This window comes from Megachile rotundata, chromosome 2, assembly GCF_050947335.1.
Source record: "Megachile rotundata isolate GNS110a chromosome 2, iyMegRotu1, whole genome shotgun sequence".
Classification (NCBI taxonomy): Eukaryota; Metazoa; Arthropoda; class Insecta; order Hymenoptera; family Megachilidae; genus Megachile; species Megachile rotundata.
In genome coordinates this window covers 5319578-5346521 of record NC_134984.1, presented here as the reverse complement: position 1 = coordinate 5346521, position 26944 = coordinate 5319578, and the positions used below count along the sequence as shown (strand labels likewise).

General features: G+C 37.5%; 2 protein-coding genes across 7 annotated transcripts in view; one reads left to right on the top strand and one right to left on the bottom strand.

Annotated features, from left to right (window-relative positions):
* The window catches only part of LOC143265638 (uncharacterized), a 124190-nt gene that overhangs the window by 38478 nt on the left and 58768 nt on the right, over positions 1-26944 (bottom strand). Inside the window, exons 1-7 of one of the 6 annotated variants that reach the window (XR_013040283.1) lie at positions 15111-17578; positions 14724-15030; positions 13701-13795; positions 13450-13537; positions 12160-12399; positions 11305-11371; positions 8630-11222 (exon numbers count right to left, since the gene is read on the bottom strand). The exons of 2 other annotated variants lie outside the window; for them this stretch is intronic. The gene's annotated coding sequence lies outside the window, so the exon portion shown is untranslated. Of the gene's footprint in view, positions 1-8629; positions 11223-11304; positions 11372-12159; positions 12400-13449; positions 13538-13700; positions 13796-14075; positions 14294-14358; positions 15031-15110; positions 17579-26944 lie in introns of those variants that run through there. 3 more of the 6 variants (XR_013040282.1, XR_013040284.1, XR_013040285.1) reach the window with 3 other exon arrangements.
* On the top strand, positions 7647-8540 carry LOC143265640 (uncharacterized). Its single transcript, XM_076538911.1, has 3 exons — positions 7647-7758; positions 7845-8000; positions 8302-8540. The coding sequence occupies exons 1-3, from the start codon at positions 7720-7722 to the stop codon at positions 8521-8523; spliced, it is 417 nt and encodes a 138-aa protein (XP_076395026.1). The 5' UTR covers positions 7647-7719; the 3' UTR covers positions 8524-8540.

Here is a 26944-nt window from a genome sequence, read left to right as displayed (position 1 = left end):
AAACCCTTTCCCTTCCTACAAAGCAGAACTCGTAATTAGTTGCACATTTCGGAGCGATTCCTGAGTACCCGCCCACCGCACCCACACTCCCGCTGTAGACTGCCGTGTGACGTCATTCTCCAGGGGCATCGTACGATAGATTTGTCAGAATCCATCCGTGAGTAAAAATTTTGCTTGCACTGTTAATAATTTTTATTGTTACAGATTATTAAAGTAATTAATACTATATTTACGTCTATAAATATCTTACATATATACATAAAATAACAATAATATGTGTTAGATATTGTTTTTGTATATCACGGACTTCGTTCATTCTTTCAGCATCCTCGCCTTCCCCACTCTGCGACCACGTCCATAATGAACATCGTTCCCATTCATAAATCGTTCAAGGACAAAATACCAAAGGCTAATTGACTTCAATGATTCCCCAAAAATGCATTCAAGCTAACATACATGTTATAGTAATTATTATTGTGTAAGGGCAGTGGCGTTCTGGGTGGGGGCCCAGGACGCCCTGCACGCTGCCCCAGGGGGGACGGTGGTGCCTCGGTGGTTCGGGCACTGCCGTAAGGATTAGTTTTGGTTTTATGGGAGGGAGGTCTTTTCCGATCTTCCACGAGATGACAGACATGGTACAGAGGCCCCAGTCGTGTTCTTTAAGAGTTCCTGGGGTCTCACTCATGGGTTGGAGAAGGACCATCGTGGGGGTTTTAGTGGGTAAAAGTCCCACATAACCCCGCGCCCTCCCCCAAGGGTGCGAGGTATCTTTGGAAGATTTCCCCCATGTAAAAAAAAAAAAAAAATCATTGTAGTTAAACGATAATCATTTAACCTCGTTGTTACATAAAAATAATATTTAACATAAGCATATCATTTTATCTGTTGTAGATACTTTGTAAATGAAAAAACCGAATCAAGCAGAGAAGTAGTAACAGCTGATCTAGCAAATATGGAACAAGATCAGTGACAAAGCAAGAGCGAGTTTCCTCCACTCCTATTTAAATAAAAGACATCAGATAACGAGCGGGTTGACGCGTCAATAACAGTAATCAAAAAACGGAATGCACAAAGCGTGAAAAAATATAGTATTGTAAAAAATGTCACTGTCCTACATGTGTTTCAATGAACGATAAATAAATATAATTTCTATACAGATTTTATTGAATGTTGTGGAGTCAGAATGAATTGAGGAGTCGAGCATAAGAGATTGTTTTTCTAAAACGACACATATTTTAGAACGACGCCTAATATATTTTTCATTCCTTCAATAAAGATTTTCTCTGAATTGTATTTCAGAAACCTTATAATAATAATTTTTGACGTGTTTTGGTCAAACGTATGCAAATTTATCAAAATCATCGGATCTCATTTACGATACACAATAGTATGGAATCGGAGAAAAAAATTGTATATCGGTTGCCGGGAATCGAACTCGGAACCACAAATTCGTAGTCACCGGTTCTACGCACTTACCCACACAATTTCCTGAAATTTCAGTTTCTAATAGTCGTAATACCGGAATCACATTGCATCGAATTTTGATAACAGAAAATAATATAACACATTATCTCTTGCCGCCTGTTAATTCGTCTTCTTATTATAAAATATATTTGAAATAATTATGAATAATTATCAAAATGTGACATTAATGCATTAGCTTTTAATGCAAAAATCTTTTTGAATTATTGTTATACATTTCTATATTCATAAGATAAAAAGAAATTGTATATAATAGTACATGCGGTAGTACTGGAACTATTGTAGACAATATTACGTAACCTAACCCATATTAAAAGTATTACAAAAAAGTAAATTAAAAAAAATATAACATGAAAAAACTAAAACTGTTCAACCAACGGGATTTGATCCCGCGCTCTAAAACAAGGCACGATTCCTATCAATTTCGCCAATAATACTTTAGAACTGATTTTCTACGTTCCTGAATATAAGGAAATATGACGTAAATAAATGTGGTTTTTCATTCTTTACAACTACAGTTTGCAATATAAAAATGTGAAAAAATTCTGTAATGTGTACTATGTAAATCTCAATGTTTTAGAATTTTTTCGGAATTTTTGTACGAGATTAAATAGGCAAAATAAACCAAAAACCGAAATTTTGTTTTTCCCTTTTTACTGCCCCCATGGTTGAGATAAGGGGTTGAAACTTGATGTAAGATGTCTTTTTTTTGATATGCTATCGACTGTCGTATTGGATATTTCATTTGGCTCAAGTGCATTTTTGATCATCCCCTCCCTCTTTCCTCGAGTCGCGCTCGCTAGGATTAGGAAACTTGGCTTTCCGTATTTCTACAATTTGCTTGACGTCTAAAAATAGATTGATAGATATGGCAACAGCGTAACAATCCGGCAACGATGTCTTCGCGTCATTTCTCTGCCAAAAGGTGGCGGGTAATAGGAATAGGAATAGGTAGGCAATAAAGTTTAGGTATATTTCTAGATCTAGTCGATAGATGACACGATACGAGTTGTCTAGTTTACAGATTTTCTATTTCTAGTATTCTCCGTTCATAGACATCGTCGCTTCGATCGATTCGGAGGTAAACAAAAACGGGACACTCCCCTTAAGAAATACAGTATTCACTCCGTAAATATTTAAAAAGATCTCTACTGTAAATGTTAAAATTTTACCCTCGAAATCAGTCAAGAATGAAACACGATCGGTCGCCGAAACGACGAGGATCAAATATCGGTGAGACACATACTAATGCAAGCAAAGGAAAAGATTGTAACTTTCTTATTTCTTACTATTTTTTCATGAAACTTTTACTGTTGTATTTGTCTAGATTTCCTGATCAAAATGACACCAAACATGATATAATTACGTTAACAATTGGGTGTGTAACGTGTGATTAAAGTTTTTAACATAGAAGAGGACGGCGAATGGAAAAGAAAGAGAAGCAGAAGGTTGACGCGTTCGGCAAACATGAAAGATTCGTGCATGTTTTGTCTTTTAAATTAAAATATCAAAATTCTTTATTTTTGGGTTTTCGTCAATGAAACTTTGATTATCGTATTCGTCTCGTTTTTCTGATTAAAATGGTACCAAACACGGTATAATTGAAATCATAATTACTTGTATAGCAAGCCGTTAGGAGAAATTCGTATCTCTACCGTAAATGTTACATCCCAAACTTTTATGGCTTGTTACATAAGTACTTACGATCGTAATCATATCGTGTTTGGTGTCATTTTAATCAGAAAAACGAGACAAATACGATGGTAAAAGTTCCGTTGACGAAAAACCAAAAATAAAGAATTTTAATTTTTTAATTTAAAAGACAGAACACGCACGAGTCTTTGATGTTTGCCGAACGCTCGAAACTCTATCCCCCCTTGTCTTCTGTATCGCTGTCTCTTTCTAAAGTTTCTTTTTTAAACCCAAACTGAGTGATTTCGTGCGTAACGATAATTATTGATAATTATTTAAAACACGTTGTTACTATATTTATCAATGTATTTTTTCACATCAAGAAACTTGTACGACTAAGGGCTCGAGCCAAGCTTCCCTATCGCAGCGGGCGCGAAAGGAGGAAACAGAAGGATAGGTTAGAGTTATTCTGGCGATACCATAATACAATACAATAAAATTGATAAAAAATTACATTTATTTACTATTCATTGATACGCACATAAAAATCAATTACACGTTTTAAAATAATATCTCTTCTTTCGCGTCTTTCTTCATTTCTCTTCGCTGTTATACCTGCCTTACCGCACTGACCTATTCCAGTGTCGTGTGCCCAAGCAGGTGGTGGGAGAACCTGCCTCTTTCCGTGTCACTGATTTCCTTTGGTGTTTGCGTCGCACGGGTAACAGGTAGACCTTCCAAAGTAAACAAAATTTCCGATCTCATGAAATTTCCAATTTCATTGCTCGTATTATATCGACTATTGTGCAAAATTTTATTTTCTGGAATCTCCAGCTTATTTTTCGCCAAATAACTGTAATAATTCAAATTAAATACTACATTTTGTTTGAAAAGCATACATTACCTGCAACGCAATATCCTTTCAATGCACAAAGTGATCTTTTTCTCCTCTTTCGTAATGAGGAATTACACGGTGCATTCTGCGAGATTCGCCCGATGTAGCGCCCGATTCGCCGCCATACTCACGAAAATTCATTTCCTCTCTAATTTTTCGTTCTAAAATCTGTAACAAATTATTAGTACGCAAAGAAATTATGATAGGAACCCACTCTTAGCCAATAATACATCTTTTATGATATTTAAATTTCAACAACTTTTTTTCACTTTATTATTACTTAAAAAAAAAATATTTGTTAATGTTAATATTGTTTGAAAAGAAGTATTATCGGACGATGGAAACCACGAGAAGGTGGTGGACTTCTTCCATCAGGATGGGATACAATGGGACAGGATGGATGATATTGGATAAGATAATTTGGATAATTATAATTTCAACCCACCAACAAGTCAGTAGGCACACGCCAAGCAAGGGCATGCGGGACACCGTCCGCAACTGCACTTTACAGCGCAGTCCGACGGCGGTTCGTTGCAACATTTTTTATTTTTATAATTTCAACCCACCAACTGCACTTTACAGCGCAGTCCGACGGTGGGTTTTTCGAATGTTTACCTGACCTTCGGTCACTGATCTTTTCCGTTTTTCCAGGCGCTTCCTTTCTTCTGTAATATATTCGGGTTCCCTAATAGGCATACCCCTGTTGTACCGGCTATCTATATATTCCGGTAGCATGCACTCCATATAAAATTTAATTAATTTTGGTTCCATTTCAGTTTCCCAAAACGTCCTCTTTTTCAACGGTTGTGCATTTTATCCCTTTCCGCGTCCAAATGCAAAATATGCAGTACGATCTACCCGTTACGTGCAATTGTCCTTGCACTTGGTAAAAGTACTGGTGGGTTCTGCTGAGCGCAGTACCTTCTTCATTTTCGTATATGCGTCGGATAGACGGAATCGTTTTAATAGCTTCCTCCGGAAACAAATTTTCGGCTGTTTTAGGGCATTTTATTTCTACGATGCCCTCTTCGTCGATGACACCATCCGGCGATGCTCCTATGAACGGATGAGAACTATCGATAAAGATTCCGCATTCTTTAATATTTTTCCCTGTATATTTCTTCAATTCTTCACGGGCAATTTCTTCGCACTCTTGCCCGTATTTAATTGCAGGAACGTTAACAATTTTCGGATATATTAATCGTTTAACTAAGTTACCACATAATGTGCTACTTTTTCGACGGCACACACTTCCGAAATTGGATGCTGTCAGAAGTTTTGATTTGTAAATGTACCACTGTGAATTTTTTAGTTGTCCAATTGTTTCCATTTGGACAGCATCTTTTTTTCTTTGCCAATTACGGAGCACTGCCATATGTTTTTCTTCCTCCAACTTATAAATATTTTCATCCATGTCTGGCCTTGTAGCGTTTGCTCCATAATCATTATCTTTTTCGGAGGGAAATTGTTTGCGAACACGTGTCGCGGTTCCTGTTTCCTTTAGTTTTCGAACATTTTCTTCATTTTTCGTACTTCTGCTTCTTTCCATGTGTGATAAAATTCGTGACGGTTTCTTCTTCATCGCTCTATTTAATGTTGACAATGGTTCCTTCGTATTATATTGTAACACGGCAGCAGCACATCTTGCCGTGTACGAACCTCTTTGGCTGAAATTTTCCCACCGACGTATTTGGCAATTACGCTATTGAAGCTCTCCACAGGATTGTTATTGTAGTTATATAATAAACTTTCTGCGTGAGCTGCTAATGGCTGAAGTATTTCTTTTATTAGTTGATACACTCCCATATTCTTCAACTGTGGAACGATGTTTTTTTCATTTTCTTTGTTTTGTCCATTGCAGAAGTAATTTATTTTATTACAATCGGCGTGTTCGCCAAACACGTGGCTTGGAACATTGTAAATGTCGTAGTATAAATTTTTAATTTTGGTGCTAGTTGATACAGTTTCACTACTTCTATATTCTGCGGCTTTTACAATTGCTGTTCACATCCGCCGAATGCTGCTTTCCACAGCTGTCCTCAGTGTACCTGCAGTCGTTTTTTTCACGATTTCCTTCATTTTTCTACAAAAATTCCGTAATAAGTGATTCGTGCATTCAATTTTCTTTACACGAATCTCTGTCTTATACGGATCTGCATCTACAATCTTTTTGTACACGCTGCTATCTCCGTCAGCGATTAGCGTGGAATATATTAATCCACGCTTTTCGACGCTGGTTTGAAATCCTTCTACAATGGCATCGCTTTCCATAGCGGTGGATGTTCGGCTCTTGCTCCAATTTTTAAAACACACGTGTTTTCGTGGTTCTTTCTGTCTTTTTGCAGCACATTCGCAAATTTTGCATCTTTTATTCCGCACACCAATGAATAAAACTTTTCGGGTGTGATATCCAACTATCACACCGACTCCTGACGCAGAATTATAGGCGCCGGTGCGAAACGATCTTTTTATCCAGCTCCCATCGGCGATGACGGGAATGTATGGAATTCCGGATTGTGGAGCAATATCGCCCCTTTCAACAGCTAATCGACTTTCTTCTTCGGCCGCTGCTCTCATTTCTTCTTCCGCAGCGGCAATCAATGAATTTGCTATTTCATCATGGTGTTTTACAAATTGTCTTTTCGACATGCATTTTATATTCATTGCTGCCAACAATTCTTCTATTTGCGCATAGCTACCCCCAGTAAACATCGTTCCAGCCACGGCACTACGGTTTACGTCCATTTCTTCAATTTCGTCGGGTTGACTGTGAATTTCCCCTTCATAATGGCACATAGTGCACACTATCTTGAGGGTAGTCTTCAAGCCCGACTGTTGCATGCCAGTTATCTGCAAATATTTTATCCCGCAGTCTTCTCTATTGTCGGCATGATGGCTCATTTTCTTCATCTCTTCAAACATGTGCTGCATGTTTACGATGTTTAATTCCTTTGAAAAAGACGGCGTTTCCTCTGGCCGGGTTGAAGTTACTTTTTCTACGGTCCAGGTACCGCTTTCGCCATCTGAGGTGTGTGCCGATATCGTATCTTCGGAACTTTCTTCATTTTGTGCTATCGGTACTGCCTCTCATATTGAAAACATGGAGGTCCTTCCGTCGGATGTTGACGGCTGATTTTCGTACTCCTCAGCAAGTGTTGTATTCCTTGTCGAAGCATCTAAACTACATCGCCTTTTATTAATTTTTTTTTTCTTGGAGTACCTCTTCGTTGAGGCGTATAATTTTCTTTTTACTTTTGGTGCATTCACTGCCGTTGCACTCACTTCCGGTGCACTCACTTCCGTTGCACTCACTTCCGGTGCACTCACTTCCGTTGCACTCACTTTCGGTGCACTAACTTTCGGTGCACGCACTTTCGATGCACTCACTTTCATTTCACTCGTTTTACTTTCGAACAAAAAAAATAATAAAAATACTAAACAAAATACTAATAAACTAAATAAAATTAATACTAAAAAAAAGTAAATAACTAAATAATTTAAAAACTAAATCACACTATACGTAGACGTAATGCAAAAAATTCCGATACGTTGTATTCGGATATTGCAGAACGTAATGTGATGTAATATGCGTACTCATATTGAGAGTCGGTGGTGGGAATGAGTGATAGTGGTGGGAGTGAGGGATAGTGGTGGGGTGCATAGCTTCGAACCCCGGCATCGATCGACGATCCAGTAATTGCAAAGTAACCATGAGTAACGTAGCAAGTGTGCAGGAAGGAGTTCAAAAAGTAAGTAGTTTAAGTATAATGTCACGCGTACGGTGTCTTGCCAGTGTTAATTACAAATTTACAATATGTAAATTATTTATTTCTAGATGCAAATAGCTCTCACTGAAGGGGAAGGTGAAAATGAAACGGCGAACAAAATATATGAAAAATCACAGGAAGAAGAAAGGAAGGAAGAGCCGACAGGAAATAGAGGCGAAACCAGCAATGGGAGCAGTAATACTTCTCAAATGTCTGGAAAAAAAGTAAGTAATGTGTTTCACATTTATTTCTTCTGATTAATTTCTCTACGATAAATTATGTATTTGCAAAAAAATTATTATAACTAGCCCGGAATCTACATCAAAGCTTTGAGCAAACGCGGATTTTATCAATGAAATTAATTCTTCGATAGTCTTTAAAACCTTGTCCCCTATTTTTAACCGACTTCGAAAAAGGAGGAGGTTACTCAATTCGATCAGTATAATTTTTTTTTTTTTTATTTTACTATATATATAAAAAATATATACATATAAAATATTTCACATTTTTATTTTTCTGTTTCAGATCCGGAAAATTATAAAACGTTTATTACGTTATGCGCCATCCACAAGAGCCGCCGGCAGAGGAGGGTACCGCGGTAGAAGAGACTACCGCGGAAGAGGCGGGTACCGCGGAACAAGAGAGAACCGCGGAACAAGAGCGAACCGCGGAACAAGAGGGAACCGCGGAGGAAGAAAAGGAATAACAATTTCCGGGTGTACGATATACGGCGGCATCCGAAATTAAAACTAAACTAAAATAATTAAACTAAAATAATAAGGAATAAATATGATTCATGCAATGTTAATGCGTTTCAAATCGTTTCTTTCAATTAATAAATTTATTTAATTCTTTTCAAAGCTACTGTGTTCCAGTTTCATTTTAAATATTATTACCTCTACATATCCCATCAAGTATTATTTGACAGTTTTATCGGAAAACCCTTTGAATTGTATATTAATATTATTGCAAAATATGAAAAAAAATCAAGTCCAGCGGGACTCGAAGCTGCGACCGAAATAGATGTATAGATTTTCTTACGTTTCGGAATTTAAATATTAATGTAAAATTAGTGAATACAGTAGGGTCATTCCGCACCGAATCGATCACTTTTCGAAATCACCATCTCCAATTTTGCTTTAATCGAAATATGTTGTAGTCTATGTGAAATTAAGGGGGTTTAAGTCATCATTTTGTCCGTTTCGAATTAAAAAATTTAAACAACTTCTATTTTTGCGTTTTTCTCAATAACGGCCGTAAAGAGTTAAAATTTAAAAAAATATGGTCATATTCTTGGAAGCTTCCCTTTCAAAGTCCTTCAGAACGATAGAGCCTCAAAAATTGACGTTTCTACAAGCTGGATGGCCTCAAAACAATGCAAGAAGACTTCGTATACGACTAAATGACTCTATTCATGTGTAGAAATGTATATTAGTACTCACTCTTGGCCAATGATACATTTATACTTATGTTATATTTAATCATAATGTGATGTAAGTGTGAACTATTTATTTGGTCATCAGTTTGAAAATAATAAAATCGTACAAGTGATTAGGTTGTAGGAAACATGTCTGACGAGACAATTACGCAATATAAAAGCAAAAAGAGTTATTAATTCAACTAATCATTCGATGTAAGCGTAACGTTTGAAACTACAAATAAATATATTTCGAATTACGTTGTGTTTAGTCTTACTTTAATCAAAAAAATGTCAAAATTGTAATAGTAAAAATTTCATATGAAAATAATGGAAAATAAAAAAGCTTGACTGTTACATTACGATTATCCTAGTGATATGTTATTGCTTTTTTACAATTACACTTTGCGCTCCAAAAATATGAAAGAATTGTATGATATGCACTATGTGAAACTTAATGTTTCAGTAAAATAGGCCAATAACTAGAAATTCGATTTTTTCCTTTTACTACCCTCGCGAATGAGATAGGGGGCAAAAACTTGGTGCGAATTTTTTTTTACATATGCTACCGACTGATGTATTGGGCGTTTGATTTGGCTCAATAGCACATTTGATTACCTTCTTCGGCCGTATGCATTGTAACGAATCAAGGACGCAACGCTACAAAAATCTGTCATAAGTTATCGTTTTATTTGATTTTTTATTTTCGTTTGGTTGCGCGAAATTCTTGTACATTTTCGAACATATACGACATACAGTGAATATTCTATATACGCAAATCTTTCGGGTCTAAGGTTTTGTGTATATCGTAAAGGTGCAGTGAATATTCTATATACACAAATTTTTCGGGTCTGAGGTTTTGCGTATATCGTAAAGGTACTACTGTATCGGCTTGGGTTTTTTTCCGTGACCGTTATTAACAACGGTTATGCAAGGTACTTTTGGGGGATAGGAAATTTCCCAAAAACCGTTACACGGAGGGATTCGCTGTTGTTTTATAGGGGTACGCGTGGCAACAAACCTCGTCGCATTATGAGTCGCGCCTCTTGACCGAACACACGCGCAACGAAGAGATACGTTTATTAATAAATTATTATTGTTCTTATTAAATAGTTAACAAAACTTTATTTTTACCTCACCAAAACCTAAAGACACTCCTAATGCAAGAATAAAACTTTTTTATTTCCGATTTTTTTCTTTTGAAATTTTTTCCATCATATTTGTAACATTTTTCTCATTAAAATGAGACCAAACACGACATACTTCGGGACATATTTACTTGGAATTTTAAGTGTTACGCGTACATCGATGATTTTACTCTAATAAGATATTGCAAGTAAATATAACTCAAATTATATCGTGTTTGGTCTCATTTTAATCAGGAAAACGTCACGAATATGATGGAAAAAGTTATATAAAAAAATGGATGAAAAATAAAAAAATTAGCAATGCTCAAGTATTGCAAACAATCGAACAGACTTTTGATCTTTGCCGACTGCCACGATCGTAGCGTCTCTTTCTTTTTGACTCGCTATCCTCTTCGACGTGAGAAACTTTTATCGTCAATTAAACCAGTAACTATAGTCCAAATTATATCGTGTTTGGTCTCATTTTAATCGGAAAAATGTCAAGAATTAATTGGTAAAAGTTTGATTACGAAAAAGTCAAAAATAAAAAAGTTTCGATTCCCGGTAACCGAGATCGCATTTCTTTTTCTCTCTGAGAAATAAGATCCGACGATACTGATGAAATTGAGATTTTATTTTGCCTTGGTATATACACTATATGGAATTAACTTTTATTTAGTCTAGCTGTAAGAATTTCGGTGCGTATGAAATGAGATCTTGAGTTGCGTTTGCGAGAGGATGTTTAGATGATCGGTTCGAATGTCGCATTGGGTGTCCGAGTTCGAGGAATGCCTGATAAGTATAATCTCGGGCGAGAATGCGTCAGCGTGCGTGGAGATGAGTAATTGCTCGTGCGAGTCAGTTCATCGCTGTTGGCGAAAGCGAATGGTCGAAGACCATCTCTGTTAATAAAGCGCGGAGAAGTTAAAGGTGGAAAATTGAATTGAATACGTGACGTGCGCAGTGAAATGCGCAGTGTCATACCTAGTACAGAAAACTGTATGCAGTTACCGACAGTTTCGTGGTTTCCTCGACGTTGTAGGTAACTTGACTGAAACCAAGAAAACACACGACAAATACTACAAGCGCTCCAAGTGGAAAATTGTGAAACTATGATTGTATGGTGGAACACCGTTGACAGGCGCAAGAGCACGAAATCGTATTTTTCGTCTCATTTCTTCTAGAAGCCATAAATTGACAAAAAATGGACCAAGCCGACATCGTACCATTACAGTAATGTCGGGCTGCTATCGCTTTTGGTGAGTAAATGCCTAAATTTTACGTAAAACGGAAAATACGGCGCAACGTGTCTAGGAGCGGCCATCTTGATTGTTTACATCTATGTCTGTCTCACGTGTACGTCTGAAGAATTTTTTTTTTTCTGTAAAATCGATAGCAGCGCCATATTGTGAATGACTAACGGTTCCAAAGTTATCCTCAGAAAGTGAATTTATGCAATTTTCGAGACGTGAAACGAAAAGTACGAAATCGGACCTCTCTCTCGCACATCGCTTATACGTGCATGTGCCGCCACGGTTAGTGTACACGCACAGTTACTGCGGGATCCTAACCTTAAATGCAAGAACGCTTCTTGACCAAGGGTCGACAACAACGCTCATTACCGAAAATTTAACGCAATTGCTCCGTCTTGAGAGGACAAAACAACAAACGCGAATTAGCGGAATCGGCGAAAAACAATCACTCGCACATTAAATGGCCGCAATTGTAATTACCCCCGCCGAAAACAACGAGCCTGCATACTCAACTACAGCTATTATTTTGAAAACATTAACCAAATATGTTCCATTACGCCAAAAAACCAATACTGAATGGTCTTACCTTTCAGGTTTAACTCTCGCCGACAAGGATCCCATGAGTTCTGAGCCAATCGACATCATTATCGGTGCGGACTTATATGGGCAGCTACTACTCCAAGGCCTAGTACGGGGCTCAGCGTCTGCCCCGACTGCCCAAAGCACGACCTTAGGCTGGATCCTGTCTGGACCGTGTCGAGCCGATCCTAGTCCAAATTCGGTCACTGTCCACCATGTGTCCGTCCTCGAAAACCTCGATCAGACCCTAAAAAATTTTTGGGAAATTGAGGACCTTCCTAACACCTCGATAATGACACAAGACGAGCAAAAGTGCGAACAACATTTTAAAGAAACGCATTCTAGAACGTCGGACGGTCGTTATTTAGTTCGATTGCCGTTTAAAGGCGACCGACCTATTCCACTAGGGGACTCTCGATTAGGAGCTATAAAAAGCTTGCGCATTCACGAAAAAAGAGGACGACTTCTTATTCGCAAGCGATAGCATCTCATCGTTGCGTTGAATAAGAGACCAAACCATCGAGTTGCTTCAAAAGGGAGGTTTCTCACTGCGTAAATGGGCTAGTAACGATAGACGATTATTATCTGACATTGAAGAAACCAATCACGACTTAGCAGTGAGTAAATCACTACAGATTGATGAGAGTATTTCTGTTCTTGGTTTAATGTGGAATCCCGTGACTGACCAATTTCAATTCCATGCTGCGATGCCAAAAAGTCAAAGCTCCACTAAACGTGAAATTCTTTCATCAGTAGCGAAATTATTTGATCCAATGGGCTGGGCCGCTCCTTTCGTAGTTTCATCCGAAATCCTCATCCAGCAATTGTGAGCCTTAAAGTGTGATTGAAAATTTCTTCGAAAATCTTTATAACCCAAAGTCTTCATGGCTTCGCAGATGCTTCGACAAAGGCATTTGCTGCAGTTGTTTATATACGGAGTGTTCTCGAGGATAGTTCAATCTGCACTGCCCTTCTCATGGCCAAAACGTGAGTTGCACGTTTTGTAGTAAAAACCGTTAGCGTGCCTCGTTTGGAGTTATGCGCAGCCCTGTTCCTCGCACGTTTGATAAAGTTTATTCGAACTTCCTTGAAGGGCCAGGATCACTGTTGGACGGATTCGAGTATAACTCTTACATGGGTGAGCCAGTCATCCTCACAGTGGAAAACCTTTGTCACAAATCGTGTTGCCAAAATACAAAATCTCATCCCGGAAGCAAAATGGCATTACGTTCCAACAGATGACAATCTAGCCGACTGTGCCTCCCGCGGAATTTCATTAAAAGAATTGAAATCTCACCGATTATGGTGGCTCGGACCTCACTGGCTTCAAAAGGACCCAGTGGATTGGCCGCGTTCATTGTACGAGGTAACTTCCGATGCCTCAGCTGAAGAGAAAACTCAAATAGTTAAAATCTTGACCGCTAATGCAGCTCCTTTAGATTTAGCAAACCGATATTCTTCTTGGCCAAAATTACTTAGAGTAACTGCCTATATTATGCGTTCCTTAAAAAATCTCCGAACAAAAAGTAAAGAAAAGGATTTACTTACCACTTCAGCAAAAGCATCTCTGCTCGCGTTGGCTCCTGATGAGATCCACCGTTCAAAATTGTTGTGATTGCGGCAGATCCAGGGTGAAGCTTTTCCTACAGAAATAAAAGCACTTAGTGAAGCCCGCACTGTGTCATCATCGAGTCCGTTAAATTCCTCAAATCCATTTATAGACTCAGATGGGTTAATTCGGGCTAAAGGCTGACTCACAAATGCACAATTAACGGAACAAGCCAAAACTCCTATTATTCTAAGTGCCCGTCTCCTCCTATCGCTACTCATTGAAAGCACCCACCGCAACCTTCTCCACGCCGGTCTTAAATTGACTCTAGCTTATCTCCGAAACCAATATTGGATCATACGAGCGAGAACTACCATACGAGCCGTAATCCATCGATGTCTCGCGTGCACTCGTGAAAAAGCAGCTTTGCCTCACGAACTCATTGGAGACTTGCCTGCCTCTCGCGTCAATAAGGTAGAGCGTCCATTCATTCATACCGGGGTCGACTATGCAGGTCCGATTCAAGTCCGAACTACACCAGGCCGTGGACACAAATCAAAAAAGGCATACATTGCGATCTTTGTTCGTTTGACTACAAAAGCAATTCATATCGAATTAGTAAGCGACTATAGTTCCGCAGCTTTCATAGCAACGTACCATAGATTTGTATCCCGACGCGGTTTACCAACCTCCATGTATTCCGACAACGGCACCACATTTCAAGGAGCGAATCGCGAACTCGCGGCAGCTTATATGTATTTCCGCGATCAAGGATATTAATTTTACTAATGCCTTAGCTTCTCAAGGTATTTCATGGCATTTCTTACCTCGGATCGGACACATGCCGGAATGCATCGACGATTATTCAGCACTAATACCAGGTCATTTTTTAATCGGGACCCCTCTCGTGGCTCAACCGGAGCCCAGCGTTCTCGAATTAAAGGAAAACCGATTATCTCGATGGCAGCTCGTGCACAGACTGACCGAAAGTTTTTGGAAATCGTGGCAAAATGACTACTTACACACGCTTCATCAACGCCCAAAATGGCGGACCGTTCAAAATTTAACAAAAGTCGATCAGCTTGTCCTCGTTCGGAACTCGGATCTTCCCTCGAGTCAATGGGAACTCGGTAGAATTATTGCGTGTCACCCAGGAGCCGATGGTCTTATTCGCGTAGTCACGGTCAAAACTGCTCAATCCGAATACAAACGACCGCTTTCAAAGTTGTGTTTTCTTCCCATTGCGATCAATAGCGAAAACCACGCCGCGACGTAATTAATAACCTGTGTTCCGAATCGTAACTTGTTGTCTACGTGTCCGCGAGAAACCTTTCAAATGTCCAATGTATTTCGATTTTAGTTTTAAGTTAGAATTATTAAGCAAGAATAAGTGTAAATATTGTACTTACCTTTGCGTCATTATCCACAACCATGTAAGCGAGGTTGAATGGAATCATTCACTTCACTGTCACAGAACCGACTGTTATTGTCGAATTCATTCATTCAACGGGGGGGGCGGTGTGTTCGGAATCTTTCGAACGCGCTAGAACGCACCGCGAATTAACTAGCGTCAGCGCACTCACCCGAGCAAAATGTTAACTAACGAGCGTTCGGGCATGTGCTTTACCCGCCGAAAAATTTTCAAGAATTTTGTCGCAACTGATTTTTGCACAGTCGTTAACGAACCGCATCACCGAACCAAACCAGTTTTTCGTTTACCAACCTTTATTATTTTTGTATCGTTACAATTCATTGTTCGTTCTGTTCTTGTGTTTGTAAAATACAGTATTGCCTCGAAACAAGCAACACGCTTGGGACCGGCCAGTTGCTTATTTCGAGGGTGGTATGCTATTCGGCTTGCCTTTGTTCCCGAGCGCGCCGACGGTAGCGGTAAACTATAAAGTAATCGGTCGAGCAGCGATGTTATTCTTTAGACGAGGACAGAACATAACATGCTTTCCCTTTTTAATACTTGCAAAATTTCTTGAATGAAACATGTAAATAGTATACCTAATTCGTAACAAGCAACTAGCCAGACCCGAGCGAGTTGCTTGTTACGAATCAATGTAGAATCAAATGAATGGATCACCTCCAATTCCTATCTTGTCACACTTCACCTTATTTTTTTACAATTATGTGAATATCAGCTTACAGCTACATATATATGTGTTATGTTATTATTGTGTATTGTATATATGTATAATTCATATAGTATTATTATATTGTATATTCTATATACTGCATTACACTTAAATAATGTTTCGTTTGATTGTTAAATAGATTTATTAAAATTATTAACTAGCCATTAAAATTAAAAAAAAAAACAAACCAGCACTATAATTTCAGAAAATATATTTTTCGTAATACTCCAAAATCGCTATGTGTTAGAGTGAGAAAACAATACATTTATTACACTTAAATAATTTTTCCTCCAATTTTTTTTTATTTGTTATATAAATTAATTAAAATTATAGGTAAAAATATACCTGAAATTATTGATCATTGTCAACCATTAGATTTAAATAAAAAAAAGCATATTGATATAATATAATTTCGGAGAATATAAAAATAAGTGGGGATAAAAATTTGCTAATTTCGAGGCAATACTGTAAACTGACAATCTATCGAGCTAAAAGTAGTGTCCAAAGTCGTTTTATTGTAAGTTTTCACCAGATTGCCCTCGAAATCCAATCATAAGACGTTGATCAGCTCCTGCTCAACCCCATCACCCAACAATCATAGTAATATTTTGTTAGGAATCATTATTTGCGATCTATTGTGGTCTATTATCGACCACATTACACCAATCGGCCGTCGTGGTGCTATGTAGATCGCGAAACCCCCTCTCCTTATAGGTTCGAGCTATAAAGCGAGTCGCGAGAACCGAATTGCCTCATCTTTGTAACAGAGCGAAATACAGGCAAAAATATTAAAGACAGCGAGTCTTTATTTCAATAAAATCATACACTGATTTCCACATTCTGGTGCGTGAGTGAAGTTCCAATCCCTTCATTCTCGAGAAAAAGGACAAGAAATATTTCTGGCTTAAAATATAAAAATTTCGCCTACGACCATCACTGGCGCCAATTAAATCACTTTTTTTACCCAGAAAATACAATTTTTTTCATTAGCAAATTCATTTTTTAGTATCAGAAATTGCAAATAAATTTTTATTTTTAAAATTTTTTAATAATGTTTAAATGTCTAATATGTAATATATATATATGAGTGTGGATATTGAAATCTCACCTACAAAACAAGACATTTGCAAAGGTCAGCGACGACATATTTGAAAAACGTCCGAAACCGCTGTTGTCACGTATGATAATAGGGCGCGCGTGTGAACATAAATGCAAATAACTCAGAAAAACGCAAATTACCGCAAGATATCGTTACAGATTCTTGTTCGGGAAGCTTCCAGCTTTCATTTAAGCCTATTCGGTAGGTGAACCGAGGTGAAGATCACTTTTACCTTACATAAACATTAAATATGTCTATGGTTTATATCTCTTTCCATATCAGTGTTAAAAATAAACATTTTGTTGTGCAACTTACATAATTATAATGTTAAAGTATCATATAAAAAGCCGATAATAGTGGATGAACATAATATTTAAAAAATAATGAACAGCATTATGTTAAACTTTACCCGGAAAAATTGACTTTAACCCTTTCGCTTCGGCGGTCCAGTCCGCCGAAGTACCGTCACTGAACGGGAGCGCGCGCCGTGAAACGTGCAATACGCGTTGTTGCTCTATATACGTTTTCCTGAGTCTTAAATGACTATTTTGCTGAATAAAACAATCTTTGCTACAACTTATAACTTATAAACATTTATAGCTTGCATTTATAACTTACAAAGCTACAGTATTTTACAATATTTACAATATTTACAATATTTACAATATTTACAATATTCACAATATGTACAATATAATATATTAATATGAAATGATTAATAATATAAGCACGTATGATAAATTTTGAAGCACGGATCTATGCACAAGCCAACATCACACTCTTTACACTCGTATCGTGAGTGTATCACTTTTATCATTTTTACTGCAGACGACACATCTGCGTTTTAGATTTTTATTGTTTGGTTTATAAGAAGATGGAAAATGCTGCTCTGTTAATCTCGTGGGGTTGTCAACCAATCTTATTTGATGCCGAACTACATTATGCCGATACTTTGCAACTATTTGTTTTATTAACTGCAAGTGGAATTTTGTAATAGAAATAACTTCTCCCCGATTGTACTTATAAAGGCAATATGAATTCCACACACAAATGTCTAACATGTGAAAAAAAAATTTACGGTACCACTTCAATGATTTTCGTGTTGTATTTACAGTAGGTACTTATGACCATATCAACTTTGTCTATTATGCCCATAGATTTGTTATAATCAATAACACATACGGGCTTAGCAACACTTTGTAATCCTCTATATCTAGACACGGCTGCAAAATCTGCCGTATGCATAGTTGTAATCATATATACTTCTTTTTTGTCTAACCATTTCATCGCTAACAAAGTGTTTGATGAACGAAAGCATGCCTCTCCTTTTTTCAGACGTTTCTCAAACTTCGGCATTCCTTGCCGTCTTTTACTAACAGTCCCGCACGCATTTGTACTATTACTATGCAACAAATTAAATAATAACGGACTTGAATAAAAATTATCAAGATAAATTGTGTGACCGTTTCCTAAGAACGGTCGCAAAAGCGACAAAACTATCGCACCCGACTTTCCAATCCCCGGGGCTGCACTTTCAATAGTTGTTGACCGTCCGCAATAAACTATAATATCTTGTACATAACCCGTTTTGTAATCGCAAAGCATTTGATACCGAATCTATTCCTTTTCGAAGGAATATACTGCTTGAATGACAAGCGGCCTTTGTACAGCATAAAGCTTTCATCAATACAAAGATCTTGAAACGGATGGAATATATCATTGAAGGATTTTCTAAACATATCAACTACATCTCTAATTTTGACTAAACGATCGTCAGTGTGTCCAGAGTTGGGTGTGAAATGGATTGTGCTTAGTAATGAGAGATACCGATCTCTCGTCATAATTTCAGCAAAAATGCTGGATCGCAAATAATTATCTTTCGACCAATACTCTTGTATTGTTAACTTTTTGTTGCGTGTCATCAATAAAGATAACGCAAAAAAACAGTAGAGCTCGTCTACTGTCGTCGGAGTGTCCAAATTGTTATTAGATTTCTGAGCCTGATAGACGTTAGTTTCATCAACAATATACTGTACGAGCTCTTCAGAAAAAAATAATTCAAAATAATTTTCGAAAAAAAAATACACCGACTTCGAAATGCACTAAAAAGTATAAAATAATTTCTATTTCCTAATGAAGTAATTTCTATTTCATTGAATCATACAATTATGTCACAGATATGAATGAAACCTATTTACTCGTTAGATAGCATATTAAATACATTTCAACCTTTTCGAAGGCGGCGCAAAATTAAAAATACCTCAGTATTTTCGCCTCCGGAAAGGTTGAAATGTATTTAATATGCTACCTAACGAGTAAATAGGTTTCATTCACATCTGTTACATAATTGTATGACTGAATGAAATAGAAATTACTTCATTAGGAAATAGAAATTATTTTACACTTTTTAGTGCATTTCGAAATCGGCGTATTTTTTTTCTTAAAATAATTTTTTGATTTTTCTTAAATAAAACTTTCGCCAATATATTTGTAATATTTTTCAAATTAAAATGTGTTAGAAAATAGAAATTAACGAATAGTCGACACTGGCCAACCGCTTTTTGTCGTCACACTTCCCCTTCCTCAGGGAACTTCGCTGGACTCAAGTGCCCTAAACAGCCACGCTGACGGGGGTGTCCTCAAGACAGGATCGTGTCAATGAAGACACTCTTGTATTGACTCTCGTTGAGAAAACGTCAGTCAAAGAATCGCAGTCATTTACTTTAAAATCGCCCACGTATTATTGATACCCTATCAATAACCTTTCCTGATATATATCCTACAAATGAGACCAAACACGGTGTAATTCAGCACATATTTATTTGTCATTTCAAATGTTGAGCGTACATCGATGACTTTACCACAATAAGATATTGCCAGTAAATATAATTCAAATTACACCGTGTTTAGTCGCATTTTAATCAGAACAATGTTACAAATATGTTGGTGAAAGTTATATGTAAACAAAGTCAATAATAGAAAAGTTTTACAATTTCATGTGTAGTGTCCCCAATGTTTATCGTATGTCCATGGGTCTTTCCCTCTCCTTTTGGGGTCCCTCCCCTTATTCCTGGTGGTGGGGATGATTTTTTCGCGTGTCGCTTATTTTGCGGGTAGGGGCACGAAACAAAAATCATTTCTACGTAAAGCGTGCGAGCGGTAAGTACGTCTCCGACATTTCTATTTATTCTTCCACTTATTTCATTTAATCTTTATCACGGCATTTTCCATAGCATATTAATTAAATAATCTCTTTCTCCTTTTTCAGAGAAGAACAAAAGAAATAAACAATGGAACCTCTGCGTGAAGATGGTAAGAATATTATTTTGCATATAGTTGTAGGAGGCCAAAAGCTACGCAACAGTTATGTTGCGTAGAATATACAAAAAATATTGTAAGATTTATATTACATTTTTCATGCAGGCCAGATCGAAGAAATTGTGATGAGGCCACCGCCTCAAATGCCGTGGCCCATCCAGCTACCGCTGCCGCAGCCGTGGCCCATACAGCCGCCGCAGCCGTGGCCCATGCAGCCGCAACCGTGGCCCATACAGCCGCCGCAGCCGTGGCCCATGCAGCCGCAACCGTGGCCCATGCAGCCGCAACCGTGGCCCATGCAGCCGCAACCGTGGCCCATACAGCCGCCGCAGCCGTGGCCCATGCAGCCGCTGCCGCAGCCGCATCCGCCGCAGCCGCAACCGCCGCTGCCGCAACCGCCGCAGCCGCAACCGCCGCTGCCGCAACCACCGCAGCCGCAACCGCCGCTGCCGCAACCGCCGCAACCGCAACCTGCTCGTGTAAGTTGAATAACAATTCCTCGTCGTGTTTTTCTCATTACAATGCCACCAAACATGATATAATGGACATCATAATTATTTGTGTAGCAAGTCAAGTTAGAATGAATTCGTATCTCTGCAGTAAATGTACAGTTTGCCGTAAGTGTGAAAATCCGAAAATTATATGGTTTACTACACAAGTAATTATTGTTGTAAATATATTGTGTTTGGTGTCATTTTAATCAGGAAAACGAAACGAATACGATTGTAACAGTTTTTGTGTTGCTATCTTTTTTTACGTTCGACTCATTACAAAGCATGTACAGTATTCACTCCGTAAATGTTACTTTTGCCGGTCTCGATTGTAACATTTACGGTAGAGGTTCTACATTTTTTATAGTGTGCCGAACATAGAAAGAGATAGCGATACAAAAGACAAAGAGGGATAGAGTTTCGAGCGTTCGGCAAACATGAAAGACTCGTGCCTGTTGTGTCTTTTAAATTTAAAAATGAAAATTCTTTATTTTTGGTTTTTCGTCAATGGTACTTTTACCATCGTATTTGTCTCGTTTTTCTGATTAAAATGACACCAAACACGATATGATTACGATCGTAATTACTTATGTAACAAGCCATAGAAGTTTGGGATGTAACATTTACGGTAGAGATACGAATTCCTAACATTATGCGTTCGAATTTGAGCAATGAAAAAGAAAATCTGGTATCACACGCGGTTTTTATGCAATACATGTGCATTGTGCCTTATTTAATATAACTAACTATTAATTTTAAAAATATATGTATAGTACTTAAAAACTTAACATAAACAGTGTGTTCATTCATAAATGCCGTTCCTTTCTTGATATAGGCCATATCATAAACCTCGAGGCTTAGACGGTCAGCGGGCGATTCGGCCCATAAAACTAACGGTTCCCGCAGACCGGGAGCCGTATGCGAGATCCGAGAAAGAGTGAGAGGTCCGTGAAACCGAAGAAGTCATAAATTTTCACGGACGACCGAACAGTTTAGTGGAAAGAGAACAGAACATATATATTTTTTTCTCACTCTGATGCATAGTGATTCTGTCGTTCATTCATCTGATTTTACATCGATTCGTAATAAGCCACTCACTCGGGTTTGGGCAGTTGCTTGTTACGAATCTGGTATATTATTCCATTCACAAAATCTTACTACTATTAAAAAGAGAAAGCATGCTATGTTCTGTCCTTGTCTAAAGAATAACATCGCTGCTCGACCGATTACTTTATAGTTTACCGCTACCGTCGTCGCGCTCGGGAACAAAGGCAAGCCGAAAATATACCTGATTCGTAACAAGCAACTCGCCAGACCCGAGCGAGTTGCTTATTATGAATCAATACTGTATCCATTTGTTTGCTTTAGCCCGGGTACATAAAGTCGTATACCAGAGGGTTCCTTCGAATTTCAGAAATTAGTGTCCACAGGGATCTTGACCTGACGGAATTTCCCCGATGTTGCCAAACGTGTGTTAATGATAGCTACCAACCCGTCACCCCCGCTCCAGGGATGTACCACACTTTGGGCGCACTGGAAGGGGATAACACGGTATTAGTCTACATAATTTTATGAACTGCAAAACTTAGCGTTAAGGTCCATCCTCTTTTTACAAGAAGGAGAAGGGGTGTGAAGATGAGGTGACAACGAAGCGGACGTTGTCGGAAGAGATTAGATTCATACAAGATTTGTATCAGTAACGTTATTCTCAAATCATTTGGATGATGCTTTGAACTTTGACGGTACGAAGTGGAATATATTTATCTTATAGTATTAATTTTGTATAAGTACATAGTGTTAAGTTCCCATAAATAGTATTTAGTTCTTATAAATAGTGTGAAGTGCCCATAAATAGTATAATAGTACATAATAAGTAAAATGATATGGCGGCTAAAAAAGTCACGCTGAGTATGCAGCAACGTTTGGACGTTTTAAAGGACTTGGAAACGATACCAATATCAGCACTTTCTGAAAAATATCAAATCAGCACTATGATTGTTAGGAGAATCAAATGAAATACTTCAAAAATTATGGAGTTTGAACAGGAAGATAAACGGCAGAAGAAACGGCAACGGGTAAAAAGCCTAGTTTATTCCGAAATAGATCGACAATTGTACAGCTGGTTCATAAAGAGAAGAACACTGGGGGATTATGAAACAGATGCTTTGCTTTTGGAAAAGGCACAGGAACTGAAAGAAAGTACGCCATCAACATCCGATTTTAATGTCAGCTATGGGTGGCTGGCAAAATTTAAAAATAAGCACAACATTCGTTTAGTGAAAATATATAGTGAAGAAGCCAGTGCTGATGAAGATGCAGCGAATATATTCACACAAAATTTTAAAACATATATGGAGGAAAATGATATCAACACGGATACAATTTATAACATGGACGAAAGTGGCTTGTTGTGGAAGCCATTGCCAACAAAACCCTTAAGTCCGCAAAATGAGAAAGTAACTGGACACAAACAGCGGAAGGAAAGAATTACAGTAGCTTTTGTGCAAATGCAAGTGGAACCCACAAATCAACGCCGTTAATTAATAATAAATATAAAAAACCTAGAGTATTAAGAAACATAGTGGATAATTTACTCGTTGTTTAAAAGTTTCAAAAAAATGCTTGGATATCTCGCGAGTCATTCGCAGATTGGTACGACAATCATTTTAAACCAAGCGTCCGAAACTTCCAGTTACAAAACGGGATTTTAGGTAAGACAATTTCATTAGTTGATAATGCCAGAAAATTACTCAGAGGATGGCAATTTTATGATGAAATATTTACCGCCAAATACAACGTTGATAATTCAACCAATGGATCAAGGCATTATTGAAAAAACAAAAAGACGTTTTCGACATCAACTGATGCGTCTTCTGTTACAACACCAAGACGGCATACAGTCATTTTATTTGCGTTACATAATAAAAAATTGTCTATAATTAATAAGTGAAGCATGAAATACTGTAACCAGCTATAACGTTAGAAATTCATGGAAGAAAATAATTAAGATTCACACAACAGAGGAAATACCAGAAGATGAGATTATATAAGAACGAACAGAAATGCAGGAACTGCAGGACATGATCAGTATCATTTCAGAAGGAAATGTAAACGCAGAGGAAATCGAAGAATTGTTCCGAAGTTCCCATCAAAACGAAAAAAGATTGTCATTGGAAATGGCAGTGGAAGAATCAAGTGATGTGGACAATAGGGAAAGCACGAATGCAAAAATCAATGAAGAGACGGACAATAATGGAGAAAAAGCGTAAGAAAAGGGTTAGGCGTAATCGGCGAACATACATAGAAAAAGAAAAAAGTTGCCGGTTGTTTTGCAATAACAACACTTTGCAATTAAAAAATGAAAAATTTTTTGATAATGGTACCAATGGGAAGTCAGCGCCTTCCATATGCAAAAGGTTTCATTCCGATAGGTCCACCCAGTTAGGCGTAATCGGCGAACATACATAGAAAAAAAAAAAAAAAAAAAAAAAAATATACTGGTCGAATTGAATAACCTCCTCCTTTTTCGAAGTCGGTTAAAAAAGCGGGTATAAATAAGTACATGGTAATTGTATTATTGTTTTACTTTTTGAACTGTAACGAGGCATATTTTCATTTAGTTGTTTAGCTTTTTTGTTATGACTCGTTACGAGGATCCCCCCCGAATTGCCGGCCCCACTTCTCCGCCCAAGCGGACCCTTCGTCCCTGGGGCAGGAATGAGTGAGGAAGAGTGCTTTTTCTTTTTTTTAATTGCGCGCATATTTTTGTTTTATATATCTACTTGCACGTCTCTGTAACATCCCTGGAGAAGAGTTTTTCTTTCCAACATGGCAATTTCATATTCGGAACAATTACCTACCAATAGTTTAGTTACCGGCAGTATTAAACTATTACCGACATATATCAAACTTATGTATTTAATTTCGACGGTCGGTAACCAATGTATTTATATTTTTAATTTTAATAATTATTTTATGTTTCTAATTTAAAAGGAGTAATATTTTTCATTAAATCAATCAAAAGCTAAGTTAATTTATTTAAAAACAAAATTAATGTATTATTTTATAGCCATTGTAATAAATGTATAGTTTTGTATTGAAAATTCTGCAATGCTATGTGTTTACGTGCCGCGAAGCTCGCCCCGAATTTCCTGGAATTCTCGCGTAGTCTTAGAGAAGGATAGGAATATATTTTACAATTAGCATGTTATTTGTTATTAAAAACTATTTGCTAAACAAATCAGTCAATACATATTGAGTGTATTAATATTATATTACCCGGAACTAAAGTCAGATATTAGTTTATTGCAATATATATTGTAAATTATAATATTATTCAATGGAATATTCTCGAAGCATCGTATGCTTATACATTTAGCTCCGATTCGTATAGAAGTCGTGTACAGCGTATAGAAAGAGATAGAAAATGCAATTTCATTAAAACGCTTTAAATTACTATTTTTATGTCAGGAATATAAAGCATTATGTAGAATGTGATATTAATAATGTAATTAAATCGTTCGTTTGTACAATTAATGTCTAATTACGAATTTATACGATAATTATATATTTCGACGTTATGGGGGTTTTCCGAGAATTCGCCAGGCTGGCGAGTATAAAAGGCCGAGCGGAGCTCGCCAAAATCGCAGAACAGTTTTCGAAGTCGAGCCAGCTAGAAGTCTTCAGATAAGTATAACCGGAACAGTTTTCGCTGTGAAGAGCCGCAACGATTCTTAATACTTGACTGGTAAAGCGGGTATACGCCATTTGGATACTTGGTCGTGGGTCGTTCTAGTAGCTAGCTAACGTAGGCTCCCCATTCAAACGGTCTCGTATCTGAAACTCCTTTAGGAGAGTGCTATACTTTGCGCCAAGAAAGGCTAAGATATCGAAACGATAGCTCTCAGCTACTCAAATTTGATTGCTAACGCGCCGTCAGATTCTCGGAGTTCGCTCTGGGTAATTTCGTAGCCAGCTAACGCAGGCTCCCCATTTGAGCGGCTTGGTCTCTGAAGACCGTGTCTTTTGGGTGGCAGTTCAGCAATTACGATTTTATATTAGAATCAATTGATTTGCTACCCTGTTGAACTTATACTGTTCACCCCTTTCCTGTATCGTTGGGTCGTTCTAGTAGCCAGTGAACAACAGGCTCCCCAATTAAGCGATCTGGTTTTGGCTGTCAGTGTTCGTTTTGACAAAAAGGGTCATGGACAATTAGTTGTCGAGTCAGATTAAAAGAGTTACTGTTCCGAGTAATTAATTCATTTAGACTCAAATAAATTTTGAACTTGAATTAGTAAAAGAATATTGTTCTGTCATTAGCGTAATCTCAGTAGTCGACTACACCGCGTTAGATATCAGATAAAATCATTAATCTGTCTAACTTTGCGAAAGCGTATTTAGGTACACTTAGAGAATCACACTTAGGTCGTGTTCCTCGCTGCGGTAGACTATAACGCGCTAATATTATTAATTTCATAAAAGAATAATTCATTATATATACTACAAACGTACTAATCAAGATAAACTTTGTAATTGCGATAGCATTCGAAACCGAGAATCAAATCCTATAGAAAACCGAATTCAGTTAATTACATAAAAGCGAAGTTAGCTTCATCCGAAATCAGACTTAGGTACGATATAATATAAAGAATTAACTAACGAGAATCAGATTTAGTTAGATTCACAATTACCTATTACGTATTGTTTAATTTGCCAAGTTCTATTATTTCTATTATTAATATTATATAAAAATCTATTTAGTTTCTTTTGATCAAACCAGTATACTTTTCATATTTTGTTGTTATTTGTTACTTGTTATTTGTCAAATTCATCATCTTCGTTATTTTATTGAATAAACCTTATTGTTGAAAGATATTGACCTGTGGATTTCACTCCTTAACCGCACACCACACGAATCCCACAATCTTTACATTTAGTTATTTTCCAAAACGAGTCGTTCAGTTGGTAAAAGCCGCTCTTTACCTTACTAGCGCTAGTAACTATCTCAATATAAATTCCAGTCGTTACACGTTTTAAATAATAAAAAATAAATTTTTTGGTGACAGCGGTGGGATATAACAGGTACAGGTCACTAAACGTAGCTGCAGATACGTGTCACTGATCTCCTGTGTGGTAAGAGAACTTTTCTCTGCGGAGGTCAAGATCATTCATATCTAGAATAAAGCATAGAC

What these genes read in the sequence shown, in the direction of transcription:
- LOC143265640 (XM_076538911.1), top strand. Translation starts at nt 7,720, where the DNA reads ATGAGTAACGTAGCAAGTGTGCAGGAAGGAGTTCAAAAA. An exon ending in TGCAGGAAGGAGTTCAAAAA is followed by an intron (nt 7,759 to 7,844) that starts GTAAGTAGTTTA and finishes ATTTATTTCTAG; the next exon opens with ATGCAAATAGCTCTCACTGA. An exon ending in CTCAAATGTCTGGAAAAAAA is followed by an intron (nt 8,001 to 8,301) that starts GTAAGTAATGTG and finishes TTTCTGTTTCAG; the next exon opens with ATCCGGAAAATTATAAAACG.